A 25,225-nucleotide genomic window follows, 5' to 3' on the forward strand; every position below is an offset into this window, starting at 1 on the left:
TGCTGGTTTCATTAGCTGGAGGCAGAGGGGGTGGCTGGGGCCCCTAGCTGTGAATGGCCCCCAGCCAGGCCATGCAGCTGTGCCGGGCAGAGCGAGCTCAGATGTTTTCACACTTTACATTCCTCTCATCTCTTTAAGGGCTGGAGCCCCCTGCCTTTTGCTTTGCTGCAATAGAGTTAATTCAGCAGCTTTGAAAGTCCCCCTAAGCCTTTTCTGTGGCTGTGATTGACGGGTCCCTCTGCCCCTGGGGGCAACACCCCAGGGACCATATGGGCGACCTGCCTTCCCTGGCTTTGACTCCTCAAAATGGACTCTTCTCTTTCTTTTTTTATTTTTTGCTGGGCCTTCTCTTTGTGCAATGACCTCTGTCCCTGGCCTGCTTGGGCCACCCATGTGTTTCAGCTGGACGTATCCCTGAACTCCAGCTCACTCAAGACCTACATTCCTCGTTGTGTCAGAGGCAAAACAACCTTCTGGTCTGACCAGGGGCCCTTGGTGCCCTCACTGAGGAGGTGGTGGGCTAGCAATATGACTTTTAAGCTTGTGAAGAAATACTTTACCAGTCTTGTCTAGGTTTGTTTTATTCAATGAACTTGTACCTGAGTTGTGAAATTTACGCAAAACACAGAGATCTCATTGTCTATCCTCTTGCCTCCAAGCAGGGTGATTGCCCCAAACAGCTACAAAAATAGTTAATGGCCCAAGTACACAAAGCTTAAAATAAATCAGGGAACAGGTGATCAAAGTCCGGAGCGGGCCCAGGGAGCACTTGAACTTGCTTTGCCTCCCTTCCGGTGTGATCTTCTAGAAGCTTAGGTGTCTACAGGGTCCAGAAGGAGGGAGATGGGCAAGGGAGGGCCCAAGGGTGCTTTTTGTCCTTGGAGTTTGCGGTCCAGAGGAGTGGGATGACCCCACATGGCAGAAATTCAGGGCTTGTCCCAGCTCCCCTGCTGATGCGTGGCACACGTTTGGGCAGTCATTTCAGTACTGTTTCTTCCATCCACGCATCCATTCAATACCAAGCGCTTTCTGTGCTAAGTACAAGGCATACATATTGTATGCACAGTCCCTGTCCTGATGAGCTTGTAGTCCATCTGGGGTCTTTGTTTCTGCATCCGTAAAATGGGAATAATGTGTGCCCTCCCCGCCCCACAGGATTGTTGAAAGTGTGGGCAGGAAAAGCAGAGCAGTCTTCCTGACCTCTTTACCTCCATGACCCTGACGCTGAGTTTTCGCTCGCTCTCTTCTGTACGTCTTCAGTAGCCAAGATTGTGCTGAACTTTCTTTACTCTGCTTTTTATTAGGAGTATGATAGGTATGATCAAATATGTCTCTAGCTGTGAACATACCCCTTGCACACACGTGGGCACACACACACGAGCCCCAAAGAGGCACACACACACTAAGATTCTGATACATCCACTAACGGACCTACTGGAAATCAGCGGTTTGGGACTGTTACACAAGTGAGGGGTCCTCCGGAGATGGGTGGGAAGCAGGGAGAGCAGACAGTTGCCTGGTAACACCCAAAGCAGGGAAGCAAGGCTCAGATTTAAGTTCACAGCCTTGACCCCACAGCCACATGTCACTAACACCCCACAAGTGCGGACAGGGCCAGTGAACATTTTACAAGCCTCATTTTGAAAACCACTGCCTGCAAACCCTTTTAAAACTAATTAATTAACTAAGACCCCTCATTTTACACCACTTAGTCATTTTCCTGTGGTTCATTCTATCCAGTGGGCCCTGGGATCAGAATGTAGGTGACCTAGGCCTGCTGTTCCAGGAGCTGCTTCGAGCCAGCTCTTCCCCTTCCTACGTTGACTGGGGGTTTGGGGGACATTTAGAGGAGCCCCTGTCGACCCCTCCCCAATTTTGGATCCCTGAACCTTTCGACACCTCTCTCTCTCTCTCTTTCTTTCATCCACTGGCTCGGTCAGCGATTCAGGCATTTAACAAACGCATGGAAGCCTACCGTGAGCCAGGCATGGTGATTTGGGGCAGGGACATCAGTCCGCTCGGGAAGACAGATAATGAAGGGCCCCAAAGTGTTACAGGCATTTAGGTTAGAGGCATACACAAGCTACCTAGGTCTGAGGGGGTATGGAGTATTGGGAAAGGCTTCTCGGGAGACTTACTGCTCAGCTGAGATTTGAAAGCAGGGTAGGTTTACACATGGTCGAGAGGGAGGCAGGGCCAGGGAAACGTGGACATTTCCTGCTGAGGCAGCTGCGGGAGTAGAGGCAGAAGGATGTAAATCATCGGGCATGTTCAGGCAACCCTACACGGCAGAGTCTGATCAGGGTACAACAGAAGGGGAGGGTGCTGTACCAGAGACAACACCAGGGTCAGGGAGCAAGACCAGGCCTGGAGCACCCTGGGAGCTGTGCCCTCCCCACAAAAACATCACTTTTTGGCCTTGCCCCCTGCTGCCTCCCAGCTGTTGAGGCCAAACCTGATGTTTACCAAATAGCTTTAAGCCCTGACCTCTTTCCAGGTCCTTGGACTCTGTCCTGGCTTGAGGGAACCAGATCCCTCCCTGCCAGCTTGCCCAGGCACCACACAGAATACCAGCTCCCAGACAAGCCCAGCTCAGCCCTGCAGGAGCCTCAGCAGGGCCAGGCCTCTGCGGCCCCCCTGTTCTCCAGAACACAATGATCGCATGGCCTGGTGCAGCGGGCACCGGGAATGGAAGGCTCCCTCCTTGCCCGGGTCAGGTGGAGGGCTCAGAAGACGGGGTGTCCTCTTTGGAGGGGTGGCCTTGTGGAGTCACGCTGAGAAGTTGCAGGCCTAGGTTGTCCAGGGTGGGAAGAAAGGACTCAGAGGTTCTTGGGTATTGGAGTCACAAAGAGCGAGGCCAGGCATCAGGGGGAAAGGGTGTGACATGGGCAGTGTGGGAGGTGGGGCGTCTGGGGCAAGGTGGGGACAGGGAGTGGAGTCTGGATTTGGAGGGAAGACTAACAGAAAGGAATAAGCAAAATGCTTAGAAACGAGGTTTACTGAGCACTCGCTGTGTGCCACTCACCCTCGCGAGCGGCTTCACGGCAGCCTTGAGAAAAGAGATGATGAGCCCCATTTGTCCGTAATGGAGAAACTGGGGCTCAGACGAACTGAGTCACACACTTCCTCTGGGAACTGTGGGCAGTTGTGGGAACTGCCCGCAACACCACCACCCCCCTCCCTGTGCCTGGGCCCAAGCCTGCCCCATTCCCCGGGGTGCTTACAAGAGAGCGGGTCCCCTTTACAAGGGCAGGACCCCCTAGTCAGCCCATGGAACAGAAGCCAAAGAGACCAACTCCGAGTGTGGGCTGCAGACTGGGGAGTCTATTAATGGTAACTACTATGCACTGTCTCATAAGTACTGGCTGCTTTGCATTCATCATCCCATCTAATTCCAACAACCCTGGGTTGTTGGGTACTGGGGCTCCCATTTTATAGGTGAGGGCCCTAGATCAGAAAGGTTGATAGATCAGAAAGGTTGAGTAACTTGCCCAAGTCACACAGGCAGAGAGGCATGTCAAGAAGAAATGCTCAGGCCAGCATGTCATGCTCTGTCCCATTCTCCCCAGCCCAGGGCTGGATGCCTGCTCCCCAAGTGTGCAGTCAGCAACTCTGACTTCCCGGCTGGGCCTGAGGCCTTCAGTGTCGAGAAGGTAAACATGCAGCCAAAAAGCTATCTTTGGAGGGGAAGCCGACCTCCTCCACACCAGCCATCCCTGCCTTCAAGAGGTGTTTTAGATATTCTGTCAACCCCCAAGGCTGCAAGAGTGAACAGAAAAGACCCAGCCCTGCCCTCCAAGGGCCTGCAGGCTAATCGTGGAGAGAGGCAGGTCTGTCCACGTGGCTGCACAGCATGCCCGGGGCCGTGAGAGCACAGAGCAGGCAGACCTGACCACTGCCGAGGCTCAGCCAGCATCCCCTGGAGGAGGCAGCAGTCCTCTCACCACGGTGGTGGGAGGCAGGAAGCATCATCACCACGTCACAGATCAGGAAACTGACACCCCCGAAAGGTGAAGTTCTGGATCCAGGGTTGGCCAGTAATGAGTGGCAAAGCTGGGATTCCATTCTACCTGATGCCAGTGTCTCCCATGAACCACCTCTTTGGGGTGCTAGAAGGACTCCGGAGTCGTCCCTCATCCTGAGCCACCAGCCCCCACCTCCCAGGAGCAAAAGAGGGGAGCCCTGAGGGGAGGCTGACAGCAGCTGGTGATGGAAGGCTTGGAGCCCCGTGCGATGGGGTCCTGGGGTTCAGGCCCCTTGGCAGCCTCGGAGGGAGTGAAGCCAGCAGCACGGGCCGCCTTCAGTTCAAGAACCACCCATACTTCCCGCTTGGGCTCCACACAGAAGGACCCTTACTCCCATCGCCTGTGGCCTGTGACCGGTGTTTAGAGAATGATTTGTCTGCGGATTGCCTCTTGGGGGATGGAGATTCACTGGGCCGCAGTGGAGGCAAGAAACTGCGTGGAGACTCCCCACGCCCAGCATGGCTGAGAAGTAACGCTTCCACCTGATTCTGGCTCCTTACTTTCTGTCCCCTTTGTCACTTGACAGGAAGACAAGACAGAAGACGGAGCAGAGGACGGGGTCCAGGCAGGGGAGGTCTTCCCATTCTCCTCTTCAAAGGAAAAAAAAGCCCTTGCTTCTCGCCCCAACCTTTACACACCCCGTCTGTGGTCTCTAACTGTCTCTGTGGGCTTCAGTTTTCTCGTGCAAATTGGGGACGACACTAGCTTACTGCACTGGATGACTGTTGAATGGGAAAGCCTATAGAGATATTTTATTAGCTCATTAGAACATCAGGGGCCACTCTCCTCCTCCAGCTGGGGAGGGGTGGTGCTTAGCAGAAACGAAAGCATGGGTGGGCATTCCAGCGTCAGTGCGGACCACGGGGATAGGTAAGGTGAGCCGAGCTTCTCAAATCGCACCGTGAAGCATCTCCTACCCATTTTCCTGGTCGGACTAGACTGTCGGAGAGGCTGCCGGATTTGCCTGCACATGTTGCCTTCCTCAACACACAGCTCACGAACGTCAACTCATCCCACTCTGACTTAGGATGGGGTGGGGATTATGAACTTTCATCTCAACGTGTTTTAAAACAAGTATCTGGACAGGGCCCTTGCCCTCCAAGCTTAAGGCAGGGCCAGTTCCAGCTGAATGATGGAGAGAAGTCCAGTGGTTCTAGCTTTCATGGAAGGAAAGGGTATGGATTGGTGGCCCCAGGGTCTTTACCCCATGAAAGGACCCTAAGGTAAGAGAAGGTGGAATCCTAGAACCCCGGGGAGGGCTCTCACAGCACTCCCTTCTCCTTCCAGGGAGTTGCTGCCCTTCTCCATCCATTAGTCATTACCTTGTTTTCCCTTTTCTCTTTTTAGGATTTTATTTATTTACTCAAGAGAGAGCTAGCAGGAGTGGTGGGGAGGGGAAAGGGAGAGGGAGAAGTGGGTTTCCCACTGAGCAGGGAGCCCAATGTGGGGCTCCATCCCAGGACCCCTGAGATCATGACCTGAGCTAAAGGCAGACACTTAACTGACTGTGCCCCACCCCGTTCTCTTGATTACTCCTCACAGGCTTGCAGTAGGTATTCACCCCTGCTTTTTACAGATCAAAGAGGTCAAAGAGGTCGGAAACTTGCCCCCAAACATGTAGCTAATAATCGACAGAGGGAGTATCAAACCCAGGGCCTCAGATTCCCTGTTCCTTCTGCTCTCTGAGACTTTTCTAGTCATCCAGAAAACTCTCAAGACATTGTTCAACTTTGCCTCTCCTCTGTGCCTCAGTTCTCCTTGTTGGAAAGGGACCGTCCTTGTGTTGGTGCAGTGCTGTCCCCACACCCTGTCCCAGTTTGCTGCCAAGGCAGAATTTCCAGAGTGCTCTGAGGTCTGCTCGGAGGGAGGTTCAGAGTCTGGGGTGGCCGGTTCTGAGACCAGCTGTGAACACAGCATGTGGCCTCGTGGAGTCTGTACCTGCCAGACCGCTCAGAAAAGGACAGTTACTGGGAGCGAATGCCTTACACTTAGGCATGCTAGTAAATGGCTAACAACCAGTTCCCTGGGCTGCCCAGAAACCTCCTCCCAGCACCTCCACAAGTGGCCCTCCTCCCCTAGCCCCTGAGGCAGCTGCTGGGGAGGTGGGGGTCTCTCCCTCGGAGCTTCAGTTCTTGGGAGATGAAAGTCCCTGGCTAGAAAAAGGGATGTATTTGGAGGTAAACACTCATTCTCCAAACCTGGAGGAAATGCAGAGTTTGTTGAATTGGCCCCCAGGAGCTAAGTGAATTTGAATCATTGTCCTGCTCAGACCAGGTCTGCTCTCTGCTGCCCCTGCCCCCTCCCTGAGCCCCGGGAGCAACCTCTCAGTGGGGGCCTCTCTAGCCCCGGGAGCAACCTCTCAGTGGGGGCCTCTCGGGATGCTGGCAAGTGACCGCTTTGATTTATTCTTATTCTGTGCTTTCCTCTGTAACCAGAAGCCCTGCCTAGAAAGGGGAAGCAGAGGAAATGAGCACCGACCTCAGCCCTCTCTCCCAGATGCCCATCTTCATGGGAACACGAGGAAATTCACCCTTAGTGGACAAGGTGGAGCATACCAGCCTCCCCTACCCCTCACCCCTAAACAAACTGCAGGCGTAGCTGTGCTTGTTTAGAAAAGAAGCACATTCTGGAAATCATGTGTTTAATGACAACAACGACCCCTCCATCTTGAGAGCACTTCGGGGCTTCCAAAGCACTCCTGTATACTGTGCATCCTCTCTAGTCGGAGCATCTGGTCAACACCGTGCTGTGGATGGTGATCGTTAGAGTACCCCGATGCTGTCTGAGCCCGTCCCTGTGGGGACTTCAGATGCTGCCCAGCTAGAGCTTCCATCCCCTCCACAGGGGCCCAGCCGATCAGTCTCTGCTTGGCCCCTGCACTAGTGGAAACTCACCGCCTCACCGCCTCGGGATGGAGCCCATTCCAGCCTCAAAAGGCTCAAAGGCTGGGAAGCCCTGGTTGAACCCCGATCTGTCTCCATGTTCCTATAGACTGAATGCATCGCTTGTAGTTTGACCCTTTGGGGCCTGCAGAGCAAAACCGATAGAGTCTAATCCCTTGCTCAGATATTCAAAGGGGGCTCCCATGTCTCATCACCCTGTCCCTTAAATCTTTCTTACGTATTCCAGATTCAAATACTCCTCCTACAACATAATGTACAATCACTTCTCCAGCCTGATCAGTTCTCTGAACGTTCTCTCCTCCACTTGTCTCAGCAGAGAGGAGTGGGACTAAAGCCTTTGTGTGAGTAATGCTTCTGTTAACCCATCCTCAGATAGCATTAGGTGAGGTTGCTTGTCTCTGTATTTTGTTTTTTGTTTTGTTTTGTTTTGTTTTGTTTTGTTTTTTGATAGACACATTACACTTTGGACATATTGAGCCTTCTGTCAACTCCAACACTGCTGTTAAACCATGTCTCTCCTGTTCTGCACTTATTTTATTGATTTTCTGTTTTTGGCTCAAGTGTTAGAAGCATTAAATTCTGACTTATTAGATGAAAATTAATCTTATTAGACTTAGCCTGTGGCCAAAATCTGTAAAGATCTTTGGATCTCATGTCACCTATAAATTTGCTGAGCGTTTCTTCAGCCCCCCTCTCAGTCACTGACAACAATATTGACGAAGAGGGCCGAGGAGAAAGCATGTCCTAGAAACCTTCCCCAAGCTGACCTCTGTCCTTTAAATGCCACTCTCGGGGTGTAGCTTCCTAATCCACGCAACTGTCCACCGGTTACGGCTCTCCATGTCTTCCACAAGGGTGTCGTGGGACGTATCTTGCTGAGGTCACTTACAGCATCTATGTCTACACGTTTTCCTCACCTGCCAGCATAGCCACCGTGTTAAATCCAGAGACAGCTCCAAGAGAGCAGGTACTCACCCTTGTCAGCTCAGTGCCTACCCAGCACGGTGCTCAGGGACTCAGGGAATGTTCGAAGAAATGACTGCTTGCATCAGTGGATGAAAGAGACTGGCCCAGATTGGTGCGAAGATGAGCGGTATTTAGTTTTTCTGATTCCACCCTCTTTCTCTATTTTGAAAGTTGAAACATTTGTTTCCACTTTGGTCCTTATTGTACCTCTTTAATACCCATGGGTCCTAAAATGATACCAGTTTGCTTCCTGATGAAAAAGTAGGAGTTTAAGAAAGTTAAGGGATTTGCCCAAGGTCAAAGGCAAATAATGGGAGACAGTGGGGTTCGAGCTATTATATTCTGGCTTGAAGGTACCATGATGCTCTGTCTAGCCTCCCATGCTCTGAGTTTGGGAGAGTTCCCCCAGTCCAGTCCACAGTGACAAGGGTATTTCTTCCTAACAAAAAATGATGGGGATCCAGTAAAGTAAAGCAGATAGTTATCTTTTAAAAAATGAAAGGGTTCATTCGCCATCTGCCATTCATTGATTGAGCCACAAATATTTACAAGCATCTCCTAGTGCCTGGCTATTCTGGGTCCTAGGATTACAATTCCTAACCAAGCACTCTTTGAGCTTAGAGTTTAGCTGGGAGTGGGAGAGAAAATAACTAAGCAAGTAGATATGTAGTATCTGCTCAGAGAAAGGCCTATGAAAGAAAGCAGAGGAAGGGGACAGCAACGGGCAGAAGGGCTCTGTTTCATGCTGAAGACATGGCACCTGAGCAAAAATGTAAATGAGGTAAATGAGACAGCAAAAGCAGATATCTTGTGGGTATCAGCACTAGCAATAATGCGCTTATATGGAAGGAAGAACCATGATTTTCCTTCCACGAGCAGGGACCTAGATCGTGTGATGAACATTCCAAAGCCAGAACATCTTGACTCTTTCAAGATGTATTCATTCATTCATTCATTCATTCACTCATTTATTTTTCTCAACAAGGGCTAAGCACCTATGCTATGTCTGTAGAGTGCCATGAATGAAGATGGAAACAGGGCAGATGAGTCTATCAAGCCCAACAGTGCTGGTGCAGTGGACAGGCTGGCAGAAGAGAAGAGTTGAGGCATGTCACCATTTGTGACATTTTAGGGATCCATTTGGCTAAAGAAAATATCTTATAAAAGCATTGAATTCTGTAATGATGGTCATCCAAAAATTTAAGCCATAGAATCCCTTCTTTAAATAAAACTTTATACAGAAAGTCCAATATATAGCATTAAAAGGTGTCACTCTGGCACAAAATCTGGGGCCTAGGGATACCTTCGAAAAACATCACATAGGGCAAAAATCACTACCCAAAATACTTGTTATGGCTAAGAACAGAAATCGCTCCAGTGTCCACTAAAATCCGTTTACCTCCAAGCGCCAGGGAAACCAAATTTGGAAACCCATTCAATTATCAATCAAAAACATTAAAACAGTTACCTCTGGCTCGAGCGAAATGGAATAAAGCTCTACGCAAATGAGAACGATTCAGCTTTTTTTTTTTTTCCTGCTCTTCAAAGTCATCAAATCAACTTATTACTGCCCAGAACAGCCCGAATGACCCATAAGCACGATTTAAAGGGCTCACCGTTGTGGGTTTTGTCTACAACCTGGCAGAGGTCACCACCTCCATCTGCATTAAGAATCATCTCTTTTGAAGAGTGTTGGTGCCCCACCTGGTTCTCTATGGTCCTCAATCATTCTCTAGAATGTTCTCATCTGAAGAATGCTTTCTCCTCACTGGAGCACGTAAACAAATGGATGCTTGTTACCCACTCACGGCTCCCCGGGGACCAGGGGTCCTGGCCATACTAACCCACCGCCTCCCCTTTCTTCTCTCTGCAGATGACAGCAACGGCTCAGGCTCCCTCGAAGACCCAGGCTGTCCACATCTCCGCACCCTCAGCCACTGCCAGCACGCCGGTGCCCAGTGCCCCCATTGACCCCCAGGCCCAGCTGGAGGCTGACAAGCGAGCTGTGTACAGGTAGGAGACACTTCAGCCATGTCCGGAAGCCCCACGCAGGCAGCCTCCAGTCCAGCTCGGCCCTGTGAGATGAGCATGCAGGCCAGCGGGTGGGCTCCTAAAGACCATGACCAACAGCCACTTTCCTCACCACCTTCTCTCTCAAATCACTCTGGACATAGCTCAGCTGGCCGCTGTGGGTTGACACTATCTTCCTGGAATTGTCTAGTGAGGGGCGAGAGAACTCAGGAAACAATCTTCCAGAAGGACCCTTTCCTCATCCCAGGTAGGCATTGAGCCCTTGTGGGCATCAGAAACCCTCAGTTCAGCTGATGGCCCACCTCAGGACGCTCTCCTTGCATGTCCCCCATTGTGGTCTTCACTCCAGGAAGTCCACCAGGCCACTGGACATCTGCCAGGACCATCCAGGACTTGGTATTAGCCAAACTTTAGTATGCCTGAAAAATCACTGGGGAGAGCTTATCCAGATGCCTGTTTCTGGGCTCCATGCTCAGAAATGCAGAATCAGGAGGTCAAGCTATAGGAAAAGGAAGACGAATGTTTTCAAAAGCATTCCAGATGAATCTAATGCAGCTGGTCCTTGGAGCACATCAACATCGGATTCACGGTTGTCTTTGTTTTCTAGCAAGAGCTGTGGTGTGCGGCTGTGTGGGTTTCCGCGGCCTCCCTCCAGATGGGGAGCCCACTGAGAGCAGGGCCCGGCCCTGAGTGTTCTTAGAGGGTGGGAGGGGCCCCAGGGCTGGCTGTTCTGTGCATGCGGTTGAGAAGTTGTCTGAGAGCAGCCTGAACGAAGCCCCAACAGAGATTTTAGTCATTAGGTCTGTGGAACCCACACCCCTAGAAAAGATGCCTGAGTCAGTCCTGAGCAGGGAGGTTGGACCCTTCCTCGCACTCACTAGTGGGAGCACATCCGTTCCCATGCCTCAGCAAGCACATCTTACCTGTGACCTCACACACACCACAACAGGTGCCAGGATCAGTAGCAAGTGGAATGGTCCACCCCAGATGAAGGGAAAGAGGATTGAGTCCTTCCTCACTCCTCCCCACAATGACAGGGCTTTTCTGGGAATGGCCGTAATTACTGCTGTTACTGTCATTACCGTTGGCATTATTTTTAGCTGCTCAGATGAGCCGAAGGCCCCTAATGCCAACATGGAGTCCAAAGCAGTGAGCCCTGACCCAGAGATCCTGACGCAAGGGTCTTTCCCCGCCCACGGGGAAGCATGAGTCACCGTGCCTGGGCCGCACTCTGCCCAGGGCACACAGGCCAGGCCTAGTGGGCCTGCGGAGAGAGCCCCGCTTTGGACCCAGAGAACCCCCAGATCTGGTCACAGTACCTGTCAGAGAGACGAAGTGCTCCTGTCCTCCTTTGGGGAAAAAGAGGAAAACCGTAAAAGCAAATGTGTGGGAATGGACAGATATACAGTCAAGAAACCAACACTGTGTGTTCAGAGCTTTAACAGAGAAGGTTTCACAAAGGAGGCAATATTTGAGTTTGATCATAAAGGCTAGTAAGAGAGTCCACCAGAAGGAGAAATGGGCTGGAGTAGGCCCTTCCAGATGGATCAGAGCCTCTGAATTTCATGAATGGCCAGTGGCCAGAGCAGCTGGGTGTGGGGAGATGAGCCTCTCGCCCACCTAGAAATGAAACTGTAAGGTGGGCTTGTGCTTGTGTGGGCAGAGTGAGAAGGCAGAGGAGAGTACCATGGCCTCTGAAACCAGCCTGATGGTCTCATGGCTTGGGGAGACAGCTGCCATACTCCATGTAGATCATTGTAACCCACAGAATGGCCCAGGGCCTGGCAGAACGGAATCACCTGGGAGCTGTTTAGAGGTGCAGACCCTTGGATCCCACTCAAACCACGTGACTTGTATGCACCATCCTAGGCATTTTGAAGACTCCTAGGGAACAGGGACTTGTTGTGAGCACAGATCATAGCCTGGGAAGGCCCCCAATTAGTGGTATAACAAAAAGTTTCTGGAACCCCAGGCTTGTGTCCCACCTCCTTTGTGTACTAATCTCTCTGAGCTTGAGTTTCCCGACAGAAGCTAACCGGTAAGCTTAGGAAGATCATGAGAGCCCCTGCAAGCACCTGTGCTTTTTCTGCCGTGAAGCAGATAGGTTCCCCAGTCCTTCCCAAGACCCCAGGCTCATTCCCCACCCAGGCCACCCTGCAGGAGAAGTGGGTCACCTCTCCCAGGGGAGCTGCCCATCATGATGTCACTTGAAATACAATCGGCCAGATCTTCCTCCAACCAACACTTCTTCCTGCTCACCTGCCCACCTGAGCTATACCCTCTCCCACCGGGCTGAGCCCCCAACAGCCCTCGGCATTTGCCCAAATCACCTCTGCAGCTGTCTGACCATGAAGAAGGAACCCCAGGTTGGTTGCCACCAACTGCCAGGCCAAAAATATGGCGGCCCAGCATCGCCGGACAACTAGCACCTTTGCCAGGCTTCTCTCTGCAGTCCTTCCTGCCCCAGGGGCCCGGGGTCTTCTTCCACAACCACACCTCTCCCATTAGTACCAGCTGCTCTCTCTACAGCCGTTGCAGGATGACCAGGGAGGGAGCTCAGCCTCCTGAAGGGTTGGGTAATTTTAATTAGATTTGCCTGCCTTGGGGCAGCTAGGCAGCGCCAAAGCACATCAGGGAGTCGGCATTTTATGTCAATAAATGTAACAAGACTCTTTCGCTTCACATTAGTCCCAGCACCGACTTTTGGGAGACCCCACTGCGGCCCCTCCCAGAACCACAGACAAGGAAGGGGGGGGCTCCTCTCCAGGAACCTGCAGGGGGACAGGGGGACAGTGTGACAAAAGGGAGGGGTGGGAGGGGTGTGCCTGTGAGCCTAGGGAGCCTGCCTGATTTTATTTGTGTATGAGGACGTGTTAATGAAATGTATTGGTTCCTTCTGATGTGGAAAGTGTGTGTGTGTGTGTGTGTGTGTGTGTGTGTGTGTGTGTGGTGGGGGAGAGGGGAGGCAGTCTGTCTTTAATTGGATCATACCAGAGCATCATCTGGGCTAATCAGCAAGGCAACCAGGAGCTCCCACTCAGATTAATGATTGCAGTCTAATCCGAGCAGTCTAATCCATGACTGGATGCACATCGCGGGTAATTGTGTTTGTGTTTGTGGCCCAAGAGCCAGGCTGAGTGGGGTCTGAGGCGGGGATGCCCCATGCAGTGGGGACTGCCAGGTTTGGACCTAGCTCAGTTCTCTCCTTCACCCCTGGGGCTTTTCCCCCAAGAAGTTCTAACTTAGCTTGGGCCACCCCACCCCACCCCCTGCATGCTGATGGACAGTGTTGGGTGCTGGCCAGGATCTGGCGGCTAGGTTGCCAGGAGGCAGAGATGGGGCCAGGAGGGTGAGGTTAATCCAGTTTTCGCTCTCCCTCCTCCCCTCCGGTCTCTTTCGTTCCCCTTTGAAGTGAGTGGGTTCCCATGGAAACCATGATGTCCTGGGGAGCAGCAGAGTGGCAGGGAGCTAGGCCTGGCCAGGTGCGAGGAGGGGGAGGAGGTGGAGGAGGTCGGCTTTGCCGAGAAGGCTCTGCTAGGGCGTTGGTTCTCCCCTGCAAGACTCAAAAGCTCTCTGAGAACTGGGAGAAGGGGTCTGCCCAGCGCGGAACAAGTTACCCGCTATCGATAGGGAATGCTGAGCTGCAGGCTTGAGCCGTGAGAAACTAGCAAGGGCCGTGTGCTTTGCGTCTGCACTGGAAATGATGGAATATTAAGCTGTGGTACAGGAGGAGAGGGCGGGTGGCTGCTGCCTCCCGTATTTCTCCTCTGTGGCATGGCTCATGATTGCATGAATAGTGTTTCCGTTTCCCCCACTAGATCCTTAACTCCATGAGGGCCGCTTCTGTGTCTGTTTTATCCTTTGTCCCATCTCTGGGACCTGGCCGACCTTAGACTCGGCCGCTTGGACGAAGTACGCACCAAAGCCGTGCTTGCTGAACGGATTCATTAAGTAGGCCGTACCCCATAAATACATCACCGTTCTAGGCTGGCGAGCCGGCGAACTGGCCACTGGGGCAAGGGGATAGTGAGCCCCGCTTTGTAGCGTTGGCTAAGTTCCACCGTGTAAATGCTCCCACCATGGCCCATTTCAAGCCAGGGACGGGATCCTGCTGAGGCCCTTGCCTGCCGCACAAGCAGCCAAGCTGCAGGTCCACAGTCTCTGATTTTAAACGGGTCAGCACATCTTCTTTTATGCTTATTTATTTTTATTTATTTATTTTCTAAAAGATTTTATTTATTCGAAAGAGTGTGTGAGTATAAGCAGGGGCAGGGGCAGAGGGAGAAGACTCCCTGCTGAGCAGGGAGCTGGATGCCCACGTGGGGCTCCATCCCAGGACCCTGAGATCATGTCCAGCCTGAGCCACGGAGGCACCCCAATCTATTTATTTATTTATTTATTTATTTATTTATTTTAAGAGGGGGCAGGGGGAGAGGGGGAGATCCCAAGCAGGCTCCATGCCCAGCTCGGACCCCAACATGGGGCTCGATCTCACAACCCTGAGACCATGATCTGAGCCGAAATTAAGTCAGACGCTTAACCTACTGAGCCACACAAGCACCCCCTTTTTTTGCTGGAGGGAAATAAACAGATCAATACATCTTAAAACCAGTTCTTTGGAATGGTTTTATACATGCCTTTAGCCATGATCCCACATTTCTCAGTCCTCACTGGCCTGTCTGGTCTACCTCTGGGTTCTAAATGGAAAACGTTCTCTCTGAATGAATTCATACTTCCAACAGTGCCTAACATGGAGTAGGTGTTAGCGATTGTGCTTTTCCACCTTAACTCTGAGGCAGTGAATTTTCTCCTTCCTAGTTTCTACCCAGCACTGTCTGTCTCTTCCCATCTGCTTGAGCCAAGCCCCACTCTCAGCCCAACCTCCCTACCTTCTCCGAGTAGATTCCAAACCTTTCCTGGTTTACCCGTCAACAGAACTCCTTCTGGCAGCCCCAGAAACCCTGCATCCAACCAGCTTCTCCTTCCCTGCAAGTTTCCTGGCTTTTCAGAGTCTTGGCCTTTCCCCATGACATGTCCAGGTCTTGGGGTGGCTCTCATCTCTCTTCTCAACCGCAGACTCCGCACTTCTCCCGGTGCGAGTCCTCCCTGTGGGCAGCTCCAGCTGGAGCCCTGCTCTAGTCCAGTAAAAACAGTGCCCATCTGAGAAGCCCTGTCTCACTGTGCCCGCCTCAGCCTGACCAGGTCCCTCTAGAAGCCACACTTGGCTGGGGAGAAATCCGAACAGGGCAGGGAAGCATTCAGGTCGCTCTCTTGAGACCATCCTCACAGAGGTCACCAAGGCTCCGGGCTTGCTTCCAGCAGCCCGAGAACTAGAGGCGTAAATTCAGTAGAATGGCCGCGCTGGGCAAGGCAACCCGCTCTAGAAATAGCGTTGGTGATCACTAGCTTTGTCGCCTTGGGTGAGTTAATCTCTCTGAACCTCTGTTTTCTCAACTGTAAAAAAGAAAACAGTAACAGCTAGACTAAAATTAGAGAATAGAAGAGAGTACCTGATACACAGATCAGTGTTTGCTGGGGCCGGGGGGGGGGGGGCGCAGGGAGAGGGGGTAGGGGTAGGGATGTTTTAGGTGCGAGGGGCCAGCATGAATCCCTTTGGCCTGTTCAGGATGCAAAGCGCTCTGGTGCATTCAAGGGGTTGGAATTCAGGGCTAGGAACATGGCCCTTGGGTTTAGATTGCCTGGGTGTACGTTCTGGCTCTACCTTGGGCACTAAGCCTTCTGGGCCCCAGTTTCCTTGTCTGTAAAATAGGGCTACAAATAATGCTGTCTCTTCATCAGGGCTGTTATAGGAATAAATGAGAGGATGCACGTTAGCTGCCTAGTAAAGAACCTCACTATTTGGTGAGCATGCTGCAGGTGTTAACTGCTATCAGACATTTGGGGAAGTGCGAGCAGGGATGGGTCAGGCTAGAAGGTGAATGCTGAGAGGCAAGGCAGCCAGAGGCAGGACTGGAAAGGACCCCCAGTCAAGGGATCTCCATACTGTAGTTCAGCTAAACATGTAGTGAGCTCTGCAATGTGTAAAGCATTGTGTTAAGTTCCAAAGGGGTTTTGAATAAAGAAGAGTCAGTCCAGCGAGCAGGAGAAAGATAAGGTCGTTATAATATAAACTTGGTACATAGGATGGGCTCAAAAAAATATTTATGGGGTTGACTGCAAGCCTTCTGACCCAAAGCACAGTGTGGGAGAGTTACACTGCTTTTCCCAAGGGAGACGAAGTCCGAGGGAAATGATCACCGAGCTGCCTTTCCCGGGGCTGGGCTGGTCAATGCCGTGGGAGGCATCCCCGAAGTCTGGGGGCTGGACAGAGGGGCTGGGTCCTGTTGTGACTGTCCCCCTCAGCAGCTGCCTGGCCAGGACCCTGGGAACAAGCACTTACTAATGAAGTGTCTTTGAGGGAACTCTTCCACCTTGTGACCAAAGGGTGTCCTGGCTCCAGTGAGTCGACCCTGGGGCTTAACCCTATGCCTTCCCTGGCACTGGGCTCAGGCATTCCTGGAATGTGCTGGGCGAGGTGGCTCGAAAAGAATGTGGGAGGAGTTCAGCCATCCCAAGCAGAAAAGGCGGCACCAGATGCTTCATGCTAAGGCTTCTAGACTAGATGCTGGGAGCAGATGTTCCAGGCTACGTTCTGGGCTGGGCTCTCTGGGCCGAGGGCTCTAGCAGACTCCCTGCTCTTGGAAGCAGTTGGATTCCCTGGTATCAGAGATAACATTTCCGCTGTTGACTATAGTCGGGGGAGTGATCCTGCTCGAGCCATAATCTGGAAGTAAAACCACGCTCCAGTCTCCCCTGGCACCAGGCAAAGCCTGTTCCTGCCTCTCCTGCCGGCATCTGCAGGGCCCCCAACCCAAGCTGGCAGACACAGAGGCTGCAGCTGCCTGGTGCAGGGAACAGGTGTGTTCAGAGGCTGTGGGTCCTGCGGCTTCTCCAGCTCACCGGGCTGGCCCAAGCCCAACTGGGAAGTCCAGGTACCCCGCCAGGATAAGGCACACTGAAAAGAGATCAGGAGCCTGGAACCCACTGACTCTTATCCCCACAAGGTTATAGGAGGATTAAAGGAGGTAACCAATGCTAACAGCTGAAAGTGCTTGGCACATAGAAGGCTCTCAGTGAACAGTGGCTGCATTCGTGAGTCATTACTATGAGAAGGACAAGACTGGTTCTGTCCCCCTCGTAGGGGGGAAGACAACCAGCAATTGGGCCTCCTGCTGCTGTGGACCAGGTGGGGTGGAATAGGATAAAGCCAGCATGTAGGGCTTTGAAGGTTCAGGGACCAGGGGCTCTCACCAGGGCTGTACCCAGCCAGTCTTGACTTTCTTTTAACCACGGTGTGGCTCTCTGATTTTCTCAAGTACTAGTCCATTTCACAGTCAAGTGGAAAGAACAGAAAACTAAGATGTCCATCTAAATTCTGACCCCCACCGCTGGGCAAATTATTTAACCTCTTTAGATAAGCTGTCCTCCTACCTCACAGGGTGGCCACCAAACGAGAACCCAAAAGATCTGCAAACATGTAAAAGTACGTTTTTACATGTTTGCAGATGTACGATTATTATGAGAGAAGTTTCTTTGGGAGCTTCATTTGCTAAGACAGAAGTTCTCTTGCGCTGCCGTGATCTCGATGCTCAAAGGGTAAACATGGCGGTTCAGGTCTGCGAGGCCAAGGACTGAAGAGCAAAGGGGAGAAGGAGGAAGTGATTTCAGCGATACACGGGGAAAGGGGAAGAGCCCAAAATTTGGAGTTTGGGTACCCAGATTTCAATCTCAATTCAGTCACTTACGAGCTTGATATCTTTATTTAATGACACGCTTTTCAGTTTGCTAAATTGGTAAAATGGGAATAAGAAGGATATTGAGTGTTTGGGGAAAGCATTTGGTAATGCACAAGGAATACACAGGGAAAAGCATCTGGTAACTCACAAAGTGCCACAAAGTGTGCGGGGGGTATGTTCAGTCACTACCAGTGACCAAGGCAGCAGGGACAGGGCACCCTCCCCACAACACCCTGTCCCCCAGGCTTCTTGCGTGGGGGTGGTGGTAGGGACTGGCTGAATCCCTGGTGCCTTGGACTGAAGCTGTGACTGCCTCTCACTAGCTACCCGGGGGACAGACACCTCCTTTTTCTGTGCCTAGGTCACCTCTCCTTAAAATGAAGGGGTTGGACCTGAGATTCTAGCCGTCTCAAGTTTTAGGTTGTTTGTATTCTTGGCCTTGAAGACTTGCTCAGAAATCCCTTCGTTGAGATCTCACATTTATTATTATTATCATCATCATCATCATTATTTTTAAGGTGCTGGGAAGGATGGGTGTGTGTGGGGGGTGAAGGAATGGAGACAGAGCAGACTGTGGCCTGCTCTGGGCCCCACCCTTTCCAAGAATGGACCTGTCCACCCACCTGGAGGGTAGAGAACGGGTTGGAGCCCAGGAACCCTAGCAGATGCGATTCCAATTTAGCAACACGAAGAAGTCCTCTCCAAGGCAACCCAGGCGAACACACCACCCACTAGGCAGGACTAAAAATACACCCGCATGGTTTCAACGTCACACCTGAAGTAAAAATAATCCAACCAGGAGCTGCTGGCTCAGTCTCCCCCACCCCACTCTGCTCCCTCCATCTGGTGCCTTTGAGGGGAGGAGAAATGGAGGGCCGGGCGAGCTCTTCCTTCACGCTCACTCCCCTCCCTCCACGACCCTGCCAGCCCCTACCCTGCACACACCCAACAGAGCCCAAAGAAGACAGGTCCTTTTGTAGCCGTTGTAGCTAGAAGCTGCCAGATGGCAACGTCTGATCTGAGTCCAGGGGTGGAGTCTGAGCCCAAAAGAACTTTAGGACTGTGTCTTAGAACCTTCCTTCCCAGGGTTCATTTGCTCTCGCTCATTGATTCACCAAATATTTATTGATCCTCTGTTGTGTGCCTGGCACTGTGCTTGACCCTTGAGAATTCAGAAAGAGAGAAGATGAGCTCGTGGACCAGAGCAGCTCAGCACATCGTGAGGAAGAGAGATCTGTGCACACGCAACTATAGTTAGTAGAATTTAATGAGTGTCATAAGGGAAATAAAAATAAATTCCTACTGGCAGTGCTTTTTTGGTTAAAAAAAAAGAGAGAGAGAGAGGTTCTGAGTTCTGATAAATCGTACGTTGCCTCTCCTCCTCCTCTTTCTGTGCCTCTATTTGAATTGGCATGTGGGCTTGTTTTCCCTGCCAAATGAGTCAGTGGATATGGGAATAGAAATTTATTGGAGCCGATGGTGTCAGTGTTGCTCTGAAGAAGAAAGGTGCCCACACACCTTCCCAGGGAAATGGAACAAGCATTAATTGATAGCTTTCTGAATGCCAGACACTCTATGTGTTTCTTCATTGAATCCTTACGATAACCTGCATCGTAGATGCTGTTAGCTCTGTTTCATAAAAGAGGAAACTGAGGCTCAGAAAAGGTCAGTAACCCGCCCCCAAGTCACACAGCTGTCTCACTCCAAAGCCTATGCTTATTTTGGGCCACCGAGCTTCTCATCCTAAACTGTAAGCAAGGTCAAGATAGAAACCCCAAAGCATTTCCGAGGATGCTTCTGGGGAGGCCATTGCTTTCTTACTGAAGGGACCCACAAGGAAGCCTTGGTGGAATGGACGGCATCTGGAGATGGATACCGAGGATGATGAGGAGGGACAGGGGGAGATGCAGGGACACAGTTCCGAGGGCAGGAGCAGCAGGAGCTAAAGTGAGCAGTCCCGTTTGCCTGAGTTGGTGAAGGGGATTAGTGAAGAGACAGGGGGTCAGGGGCCACCTGCCATCTGGCCAACACCCCCTTCTCTGCCAACTCTCTTAAGAAATAACTAGTGAAAAGAAGCCTGAAGCCCCTGGAATGTTCGTCTGAGGATGTGGACTTTATCAGTTCATGAATACTTGTCATGCAGCTTCTTGGCCCTGAATAGGTGCCCAGGGAAAAGACAGGGGGCTGTCCCGGAAGGTGGCTCTAGGACATTGTCTGTGATTCTCTGATCCCAATGACCTCTGACCCGAGGCACTGGAAATAAAGGATCAAAGTGCCAACCCCTGGGTAGAGTTTCCAAGGTGGTGGGCCTTGGGCAACTCGAGATCTGCACCGTGTTTGTCAGTGGAGACTAGAGGGGGCTGGCTGCAGAGTGAGCCCAGTCTCTGCTTTTCCCACCTTCCCCCACCTCCCTGGCCCATGGATCCATGTGCTCTGCCGCAGTCTGACCCTGAGCAGGGCGCTGTCCCACCGGCTCATCACTGAACATCTCCACCCCAAAATTTTGCTCTCCTACCAACCATTCCACCTTCTGAACGGTCTATCCTTCATCCCAGCTAGGAAGGGCCTCGGAGGCTCTGGCCCCTGTTCCCATTGGAAGAAGCAGCCGGGGTTTAGGGAGGGGGTGAGGGCTGACCCCGGGCCTCCTCTGCCCATCTTCCCCATAGCCAGATGAGTCTGGGCTGTGAGGTCAGGTGCAGGACAGGCTGGGGACTCCAAGGTCGGTAACAGGGAGAGGAGGTGGACAGTCAGGCAGGCTGCCACACACTTGGCTGGACCCATAATTGAGGTCTGCAGTCCTGGCCAAGGTCACAAGGGAAGGGATGGCTGAGAGGCTCAGAAGTGACGGAGTGGCATGCATGACTGTGAATCACAAGGTTTATCACCCAGAAAGAGAACTCAACACTAATGTGGCCCCCTGCGTGTGACCATCCTGCCCCCGCCCCCAGCCTGTGGTGCTCTGCTTCTGTCTACGGATCTCTTCTCTGTCTCTTGTGTTCTTTGCATCTGAGCTTCCCTGAAGCTCTGTATTTTTGCATTCTTTCTAACTTGTTCCTGCCCCTGCTTCTGTATTTCTGGTCCTCCAGGAAGACATGTCCGAAAAATTTCTTTTCTCCAAAAAACCCAGGTTGCCCCAGGAGGACGGAAGAGAAGCAGAAAAGGGTCCAACGTCAAGATTCCTTTTAACAAAAGGAAACGAGCTTCAGTTTTACAGGGGAACTTGCTGTTAGGGACGAGTATATGAATTACCAAGGAAGTGGTGGTCTCCATCCCAGGGGGGACTTTTGCAAGCGGTGGAGAAACCTATCAGGCCAGTTTATGTTAATATCTGTCCTGAGGTGGGAGGCATAAGATGGGTTGTGCTGCCCAGGGAAGCTCTCAGAAGCCCCACCAGGAGACAGGTGGTGTGGGCAACACTGCTCAGCCTGAAGAAAACCTGGGGCCGGAGCAGGTGGTCGCTCAGCCTCTCGGTGGCTAGAGAGAGGGCAGAGTTCACCACTGCCAAGGGCTACAGCCAAAACCCTGGCCTAGCTCCGATCTGCTCCCCGGGGTGGGGCGGCAGGGGCAGCCCCACAGAGCCGGGCCCCAGACTGGGCCTTCCAGGCCAGCCAATGGGTGATGTAAAAAAAAACGCGAAAGCAGAAATGTCAGAAGTAATTAAACCAAACGATGGCTTAAACCCCTGTAGAAATCAACACATCCGGTTTAATCACCTCCTTAAGCTAGCACAGGACCGCATTCTGGGGAGAGCGGTTCTTTATTTCTTTGGATCGTTAACAGAGACTGCGTAGCTTGAGCTTGATTTTTGGTTCCGTTGCTCTTGAGAAGAGGCCGTGTGGCTGGGGGTGGGGGTAGGGGCTCAGAAAAGAAAAAAGAAATAATAAAATGTAATTCGAAATCGTCTCTTCTTCCCCTCTCCTCGAGCCCTGCGTCTCCCGGCTCCCGGCTCCGGGCTCTGTCCGCACTCGCAGCTCCCAGCCGCACCCCCCGCCCCCAGCACCCAGGCAGAGGCACAGTGCTGAATGTGCTAAATTAGGCCATTAGAGAAATTCATTTCTCTTTATTAGTCTGTGTCAAATCCTTTTTATTAGTGGCTGGAAACGACCTCTCTTCTGCAGTAAAATGTCATGCCAGTTCACTCCTTTTATTTGTTCTGCACTGACGAGGCTCAAACTCTCACTGAATTAGTGCAGTGAGATTTATTTCCTCCAAATTTTGAACGGCTTAAGAGAGATTGGGGTGGAGGGGGCGGTCAGGCGGGAGGCGACAGGGGGAGAAGAGTGGAGAAAGATCTGGGAGGGAGAAGGTGAGTTCTTATGGAGGTCAAATGTCCTCCGCTCTTTGGAAATAAAGTCTAATGGCCATCTTTCATATCTTGTTCATCATCGCCTAAGCACTGGGGGACTGAGTTTCCACATTCCTGCTTCTAGCCTCTGAAGGGTATTGATCTGCAATGGGACAGATCTGGACAGCTGGAAGAGGGATTCCTTAAAACCCATTGTAGCTGGACAACCTGAAGCTTAGGGAAGGCCAAGAATAAAGAACCAAATCCCATACCCAACTGGAAATCCTTCTTCCCATCCCTCATCTGGTTCAGACAGGGCCACTCATGTCCCAGGTGGCTAAGATGTCCAGCTCCTGTGGTCTCTGCCTTATTCACCCCACCCTACCCTAAGCCTGCAGCAGTGGCTTCCGGCCACATCTCCAGCCTTCTGGGGTGATGTTGGAAGGCAGTTTAGAAATAAAGTTTAACCTGTAGAGCCGGGCAGCCGCGGAAGGGGCTGGGGACTGTATTGGGAACCAGTGGCATGACTGCGGCCACAGAACCCAGCCAGGTCATTGGAAAGCAGCCTGTTTCTCAGAGGTTGTTGGGGGGTGGTGATACAGAGTGTCTCAACAGTCCCCACGCTTGAGGTAGCAGGTAGCAGTCTGGGTTGATGGAGGGATCCAGGCGGGCAGAGCATGGGAGCCACAGGCAGCTCATTGACCCTGGCTAACATTTGTACAAAAGCAGTGGGCAAGCCCAGGTGCCATCTGAGCCCCTAGGCTCAGGGATCCAGGGATCAGAGTGGCTGGGGGAGGGTGGTAGATAAGAAGAGAGATTTGGGAGCTGATAGTGTGGCTCAGGCAGGGAGGGGCTGGAGAGAGGAGGCCATGCTAGTATCTACGAGGTCCACTCTGTGCTCTAGGGGCCCCTGGTTAAATTGGGGGCTGGGGGAGGCAGCAATAGAAAGTATATTTCTTTCTTCTTGAGATATAGCAGAAGCCATAGAAAACACCACAGATATGCCCCCCCCTACACACACACACACACACGCATGCACACACACATTCTGGGGAGATCTGACACCTGGAAGTGAGAAGTTTATAAAAAGGGCCCATGCTGCGGCTCTGCACAGAAGCTGCACATTGCTCCCCAGAGTGCTTGATAATGTCCCCATCCTTCCTCACCCTCCCGCCTATGATCTAACACCTGCTTCTCTCTTCAGCTTCATCTCCCTCCATTCCTGGCCTACCTACCTACCTCACTCCACACACACTCATCTGGATTTTGTTCTAGAAACGTGCCAAGCTCATTCCTGTCTTAAATGCTTTGCTTCCCCCCCCACCCTGTTTGGAACACCCCTGCCCTCAGATCTCTGCCTTACTGCTTCCTCATGATTTGAAGCTTAACTTGAATGTCACCTCCTCCGAGAGGCCCTCCCTGACTACTCTCTGCCCTGCAGGGGCAAGGACAGTGGCAAAGAAGAAGACTCTCCCCGCATACCTGAACTCTAATGTGGGGAGACTCCATCACTAGCAGATCCCTCTTCCCCATCCCACATGACATTCATGCTGTGTACATGAAACCCACAAACCCCTCACACATACTGCATACAAATAACACATAACGCTTGCACACACTACATACAATATAGGGCATATGCACACTGTACTCAGAGCACGCAAAACCTGTACCCTGCTTTCGAGGCCACGGCCCACATGCACACACCTCCCGCATAAACGTGTCGTGTGCACGCACAAGAGCAACACACAGGATGGGACACTAGGACACCACTCCCACCTGCTCTCATTGACAGCCTACATGCAAGCCAGGTGCACATGCGTGCACACACAGAGGCCACCCCCTTCCCCATGCAGCCGCCACCTACCCTCCCTGCAACCAGCGAAGGAGCTTGCGGTGACCGGCGGCTCCTGCGGGGCTGGGGCCGGGGCTGCACCCCCACCACCTGGCACGATGCTGCGGATTATTAGTTCCTGGTAATTTAGTGCCCTTGTACAGAGTCGATTTGTGCCTTTCATTCCTAATTGATCTAGTGGCTGTTTAAATGGCAGCAGGCATCTGCTGAGAGTAGGAAGGTCCATAAGGCGCAATAATTCATAACACCGTCTGGAATTTGCCTTTCATGTCCCTCAGCTAAACCACTGCAGGGCTCTGCTTAAATTACAGCCACTGAGGCTTTCTTTGGTATTCCACTCAGGGCAAGGAGAATCTTGCATTAAACTGGGATCAGGTTAGATTAGACTATAATATGCTGCGGTATTAGTGGCTGCAAATGAAGACTTACACTGGAGTTTAACCCCTTCACCTGGTTTTCTCTTTGTCTTCAGCCAGATGGGTCAGGGAAACCATTGTTTGCCCTACCAGCTTCCTCTAGGAGCTGAATGGATCTTCTAGCCACGGGGGGCAGCCCATGCACCATCCCCAGATGTTGACCCTTTATCCTCCCTAGACTGTAACCTAGGCTGCAGCCTGGGGGGGGGGGTGCAGCTGTTTATGCAACAGTTCCTAAAACGAGGGTCAGGAGATGGTGTCCAGGGGCAGGCTGCAGAGTGCCCAGCAGGTGTGGGGCTGAGTATGGATGGAACTGAGCACCTTCTGTCTTCTTGCCCAGAATTATTAGCATCCCAGCATGAGACAGGCTGCTAGGGGTTCCCCATCTACATACAAACCCTGTGTAGGCTGGATAGTCAGTCTTCCTCTTGCTGTGTTTATAGAGTACAGGAAGGGAAAAAGCATGGTCTGTTTTCCTTTTCAGGGCTTACTGTATTCCCCATTATGCTAGCCACTAGCCAAACGTGGTTATTTACATTAAGATTAGTTACAATTCAATAAATTTAAAATTCAGTGTTGCAGGCACCACACTCATATTTCAAGTGTTCGTTGGTCTCCTATAGTTAGTGGCTACCATATTGGACGGAGGAGATCATAGAACATTTCCATCCCTGCAGAAAGTTCTATCAGACCATGCTGACTAGAACACGCCTGTTGGTAGAGGCCTGGGAGCTATGCCCAACACACAAACTTCATCCTCGCCCAGACAACAGGGCTTAATCAGAAAGAATAGAGCTGGATTGTGTGGTCCCAAGGAACTGAGGAGAGTCCATGGGCAAACGTTCTTTTGTAATCGCAGTGGAAGGGAATGAGGGTGCCAATCCAGGGTCAACAATCTGTGCAAACCCAGGCACCCATGCTGGATGCTAAGACCTCACTGTTCATGTC

The 25,225-nt window shown here is 51.9% G+C and overlaps 1 protein-coding gene across 6 annotated transcripts in view; it reads left to right on the forward strand.

Annotated features, from left to right (window-relative positions):
* Positions 1-25,225, forward strand: part of PKNOX2 (PBX/knotted 1 homeobox 2) — a 271,533-nt gene that overhangs the window by 200,192 nt on the left and 46,116 nt on the right. For all 6 annotated transcript variants that reach the window (XM_047691812.1, XM_047691811.1, XM_047691815.1 and 3 more), the window contains one exon: positions 9,768-9,907. In XM_047691812.1, coding sequence (XP_047547768.1) covers positions 9,768-9,907 — 140 coding nt within the window. The remainder of the gene's footprint in view (positions 1-9,767; positions 9,908-25,225) is intronic.

This window comes from Lutra lutra, chromosome 10, assembly GCF_902655055.1.
Source record: "Lutra lutra chromosome 10, mLutLut1.2, whole genome shotgun sequence".
NCBI classification, from domain to species: Eukaryota; Metazoa; Chordata; class Mammalia; order Carnivora; family Mustelidae; genus Lutra; species Lutra lutra.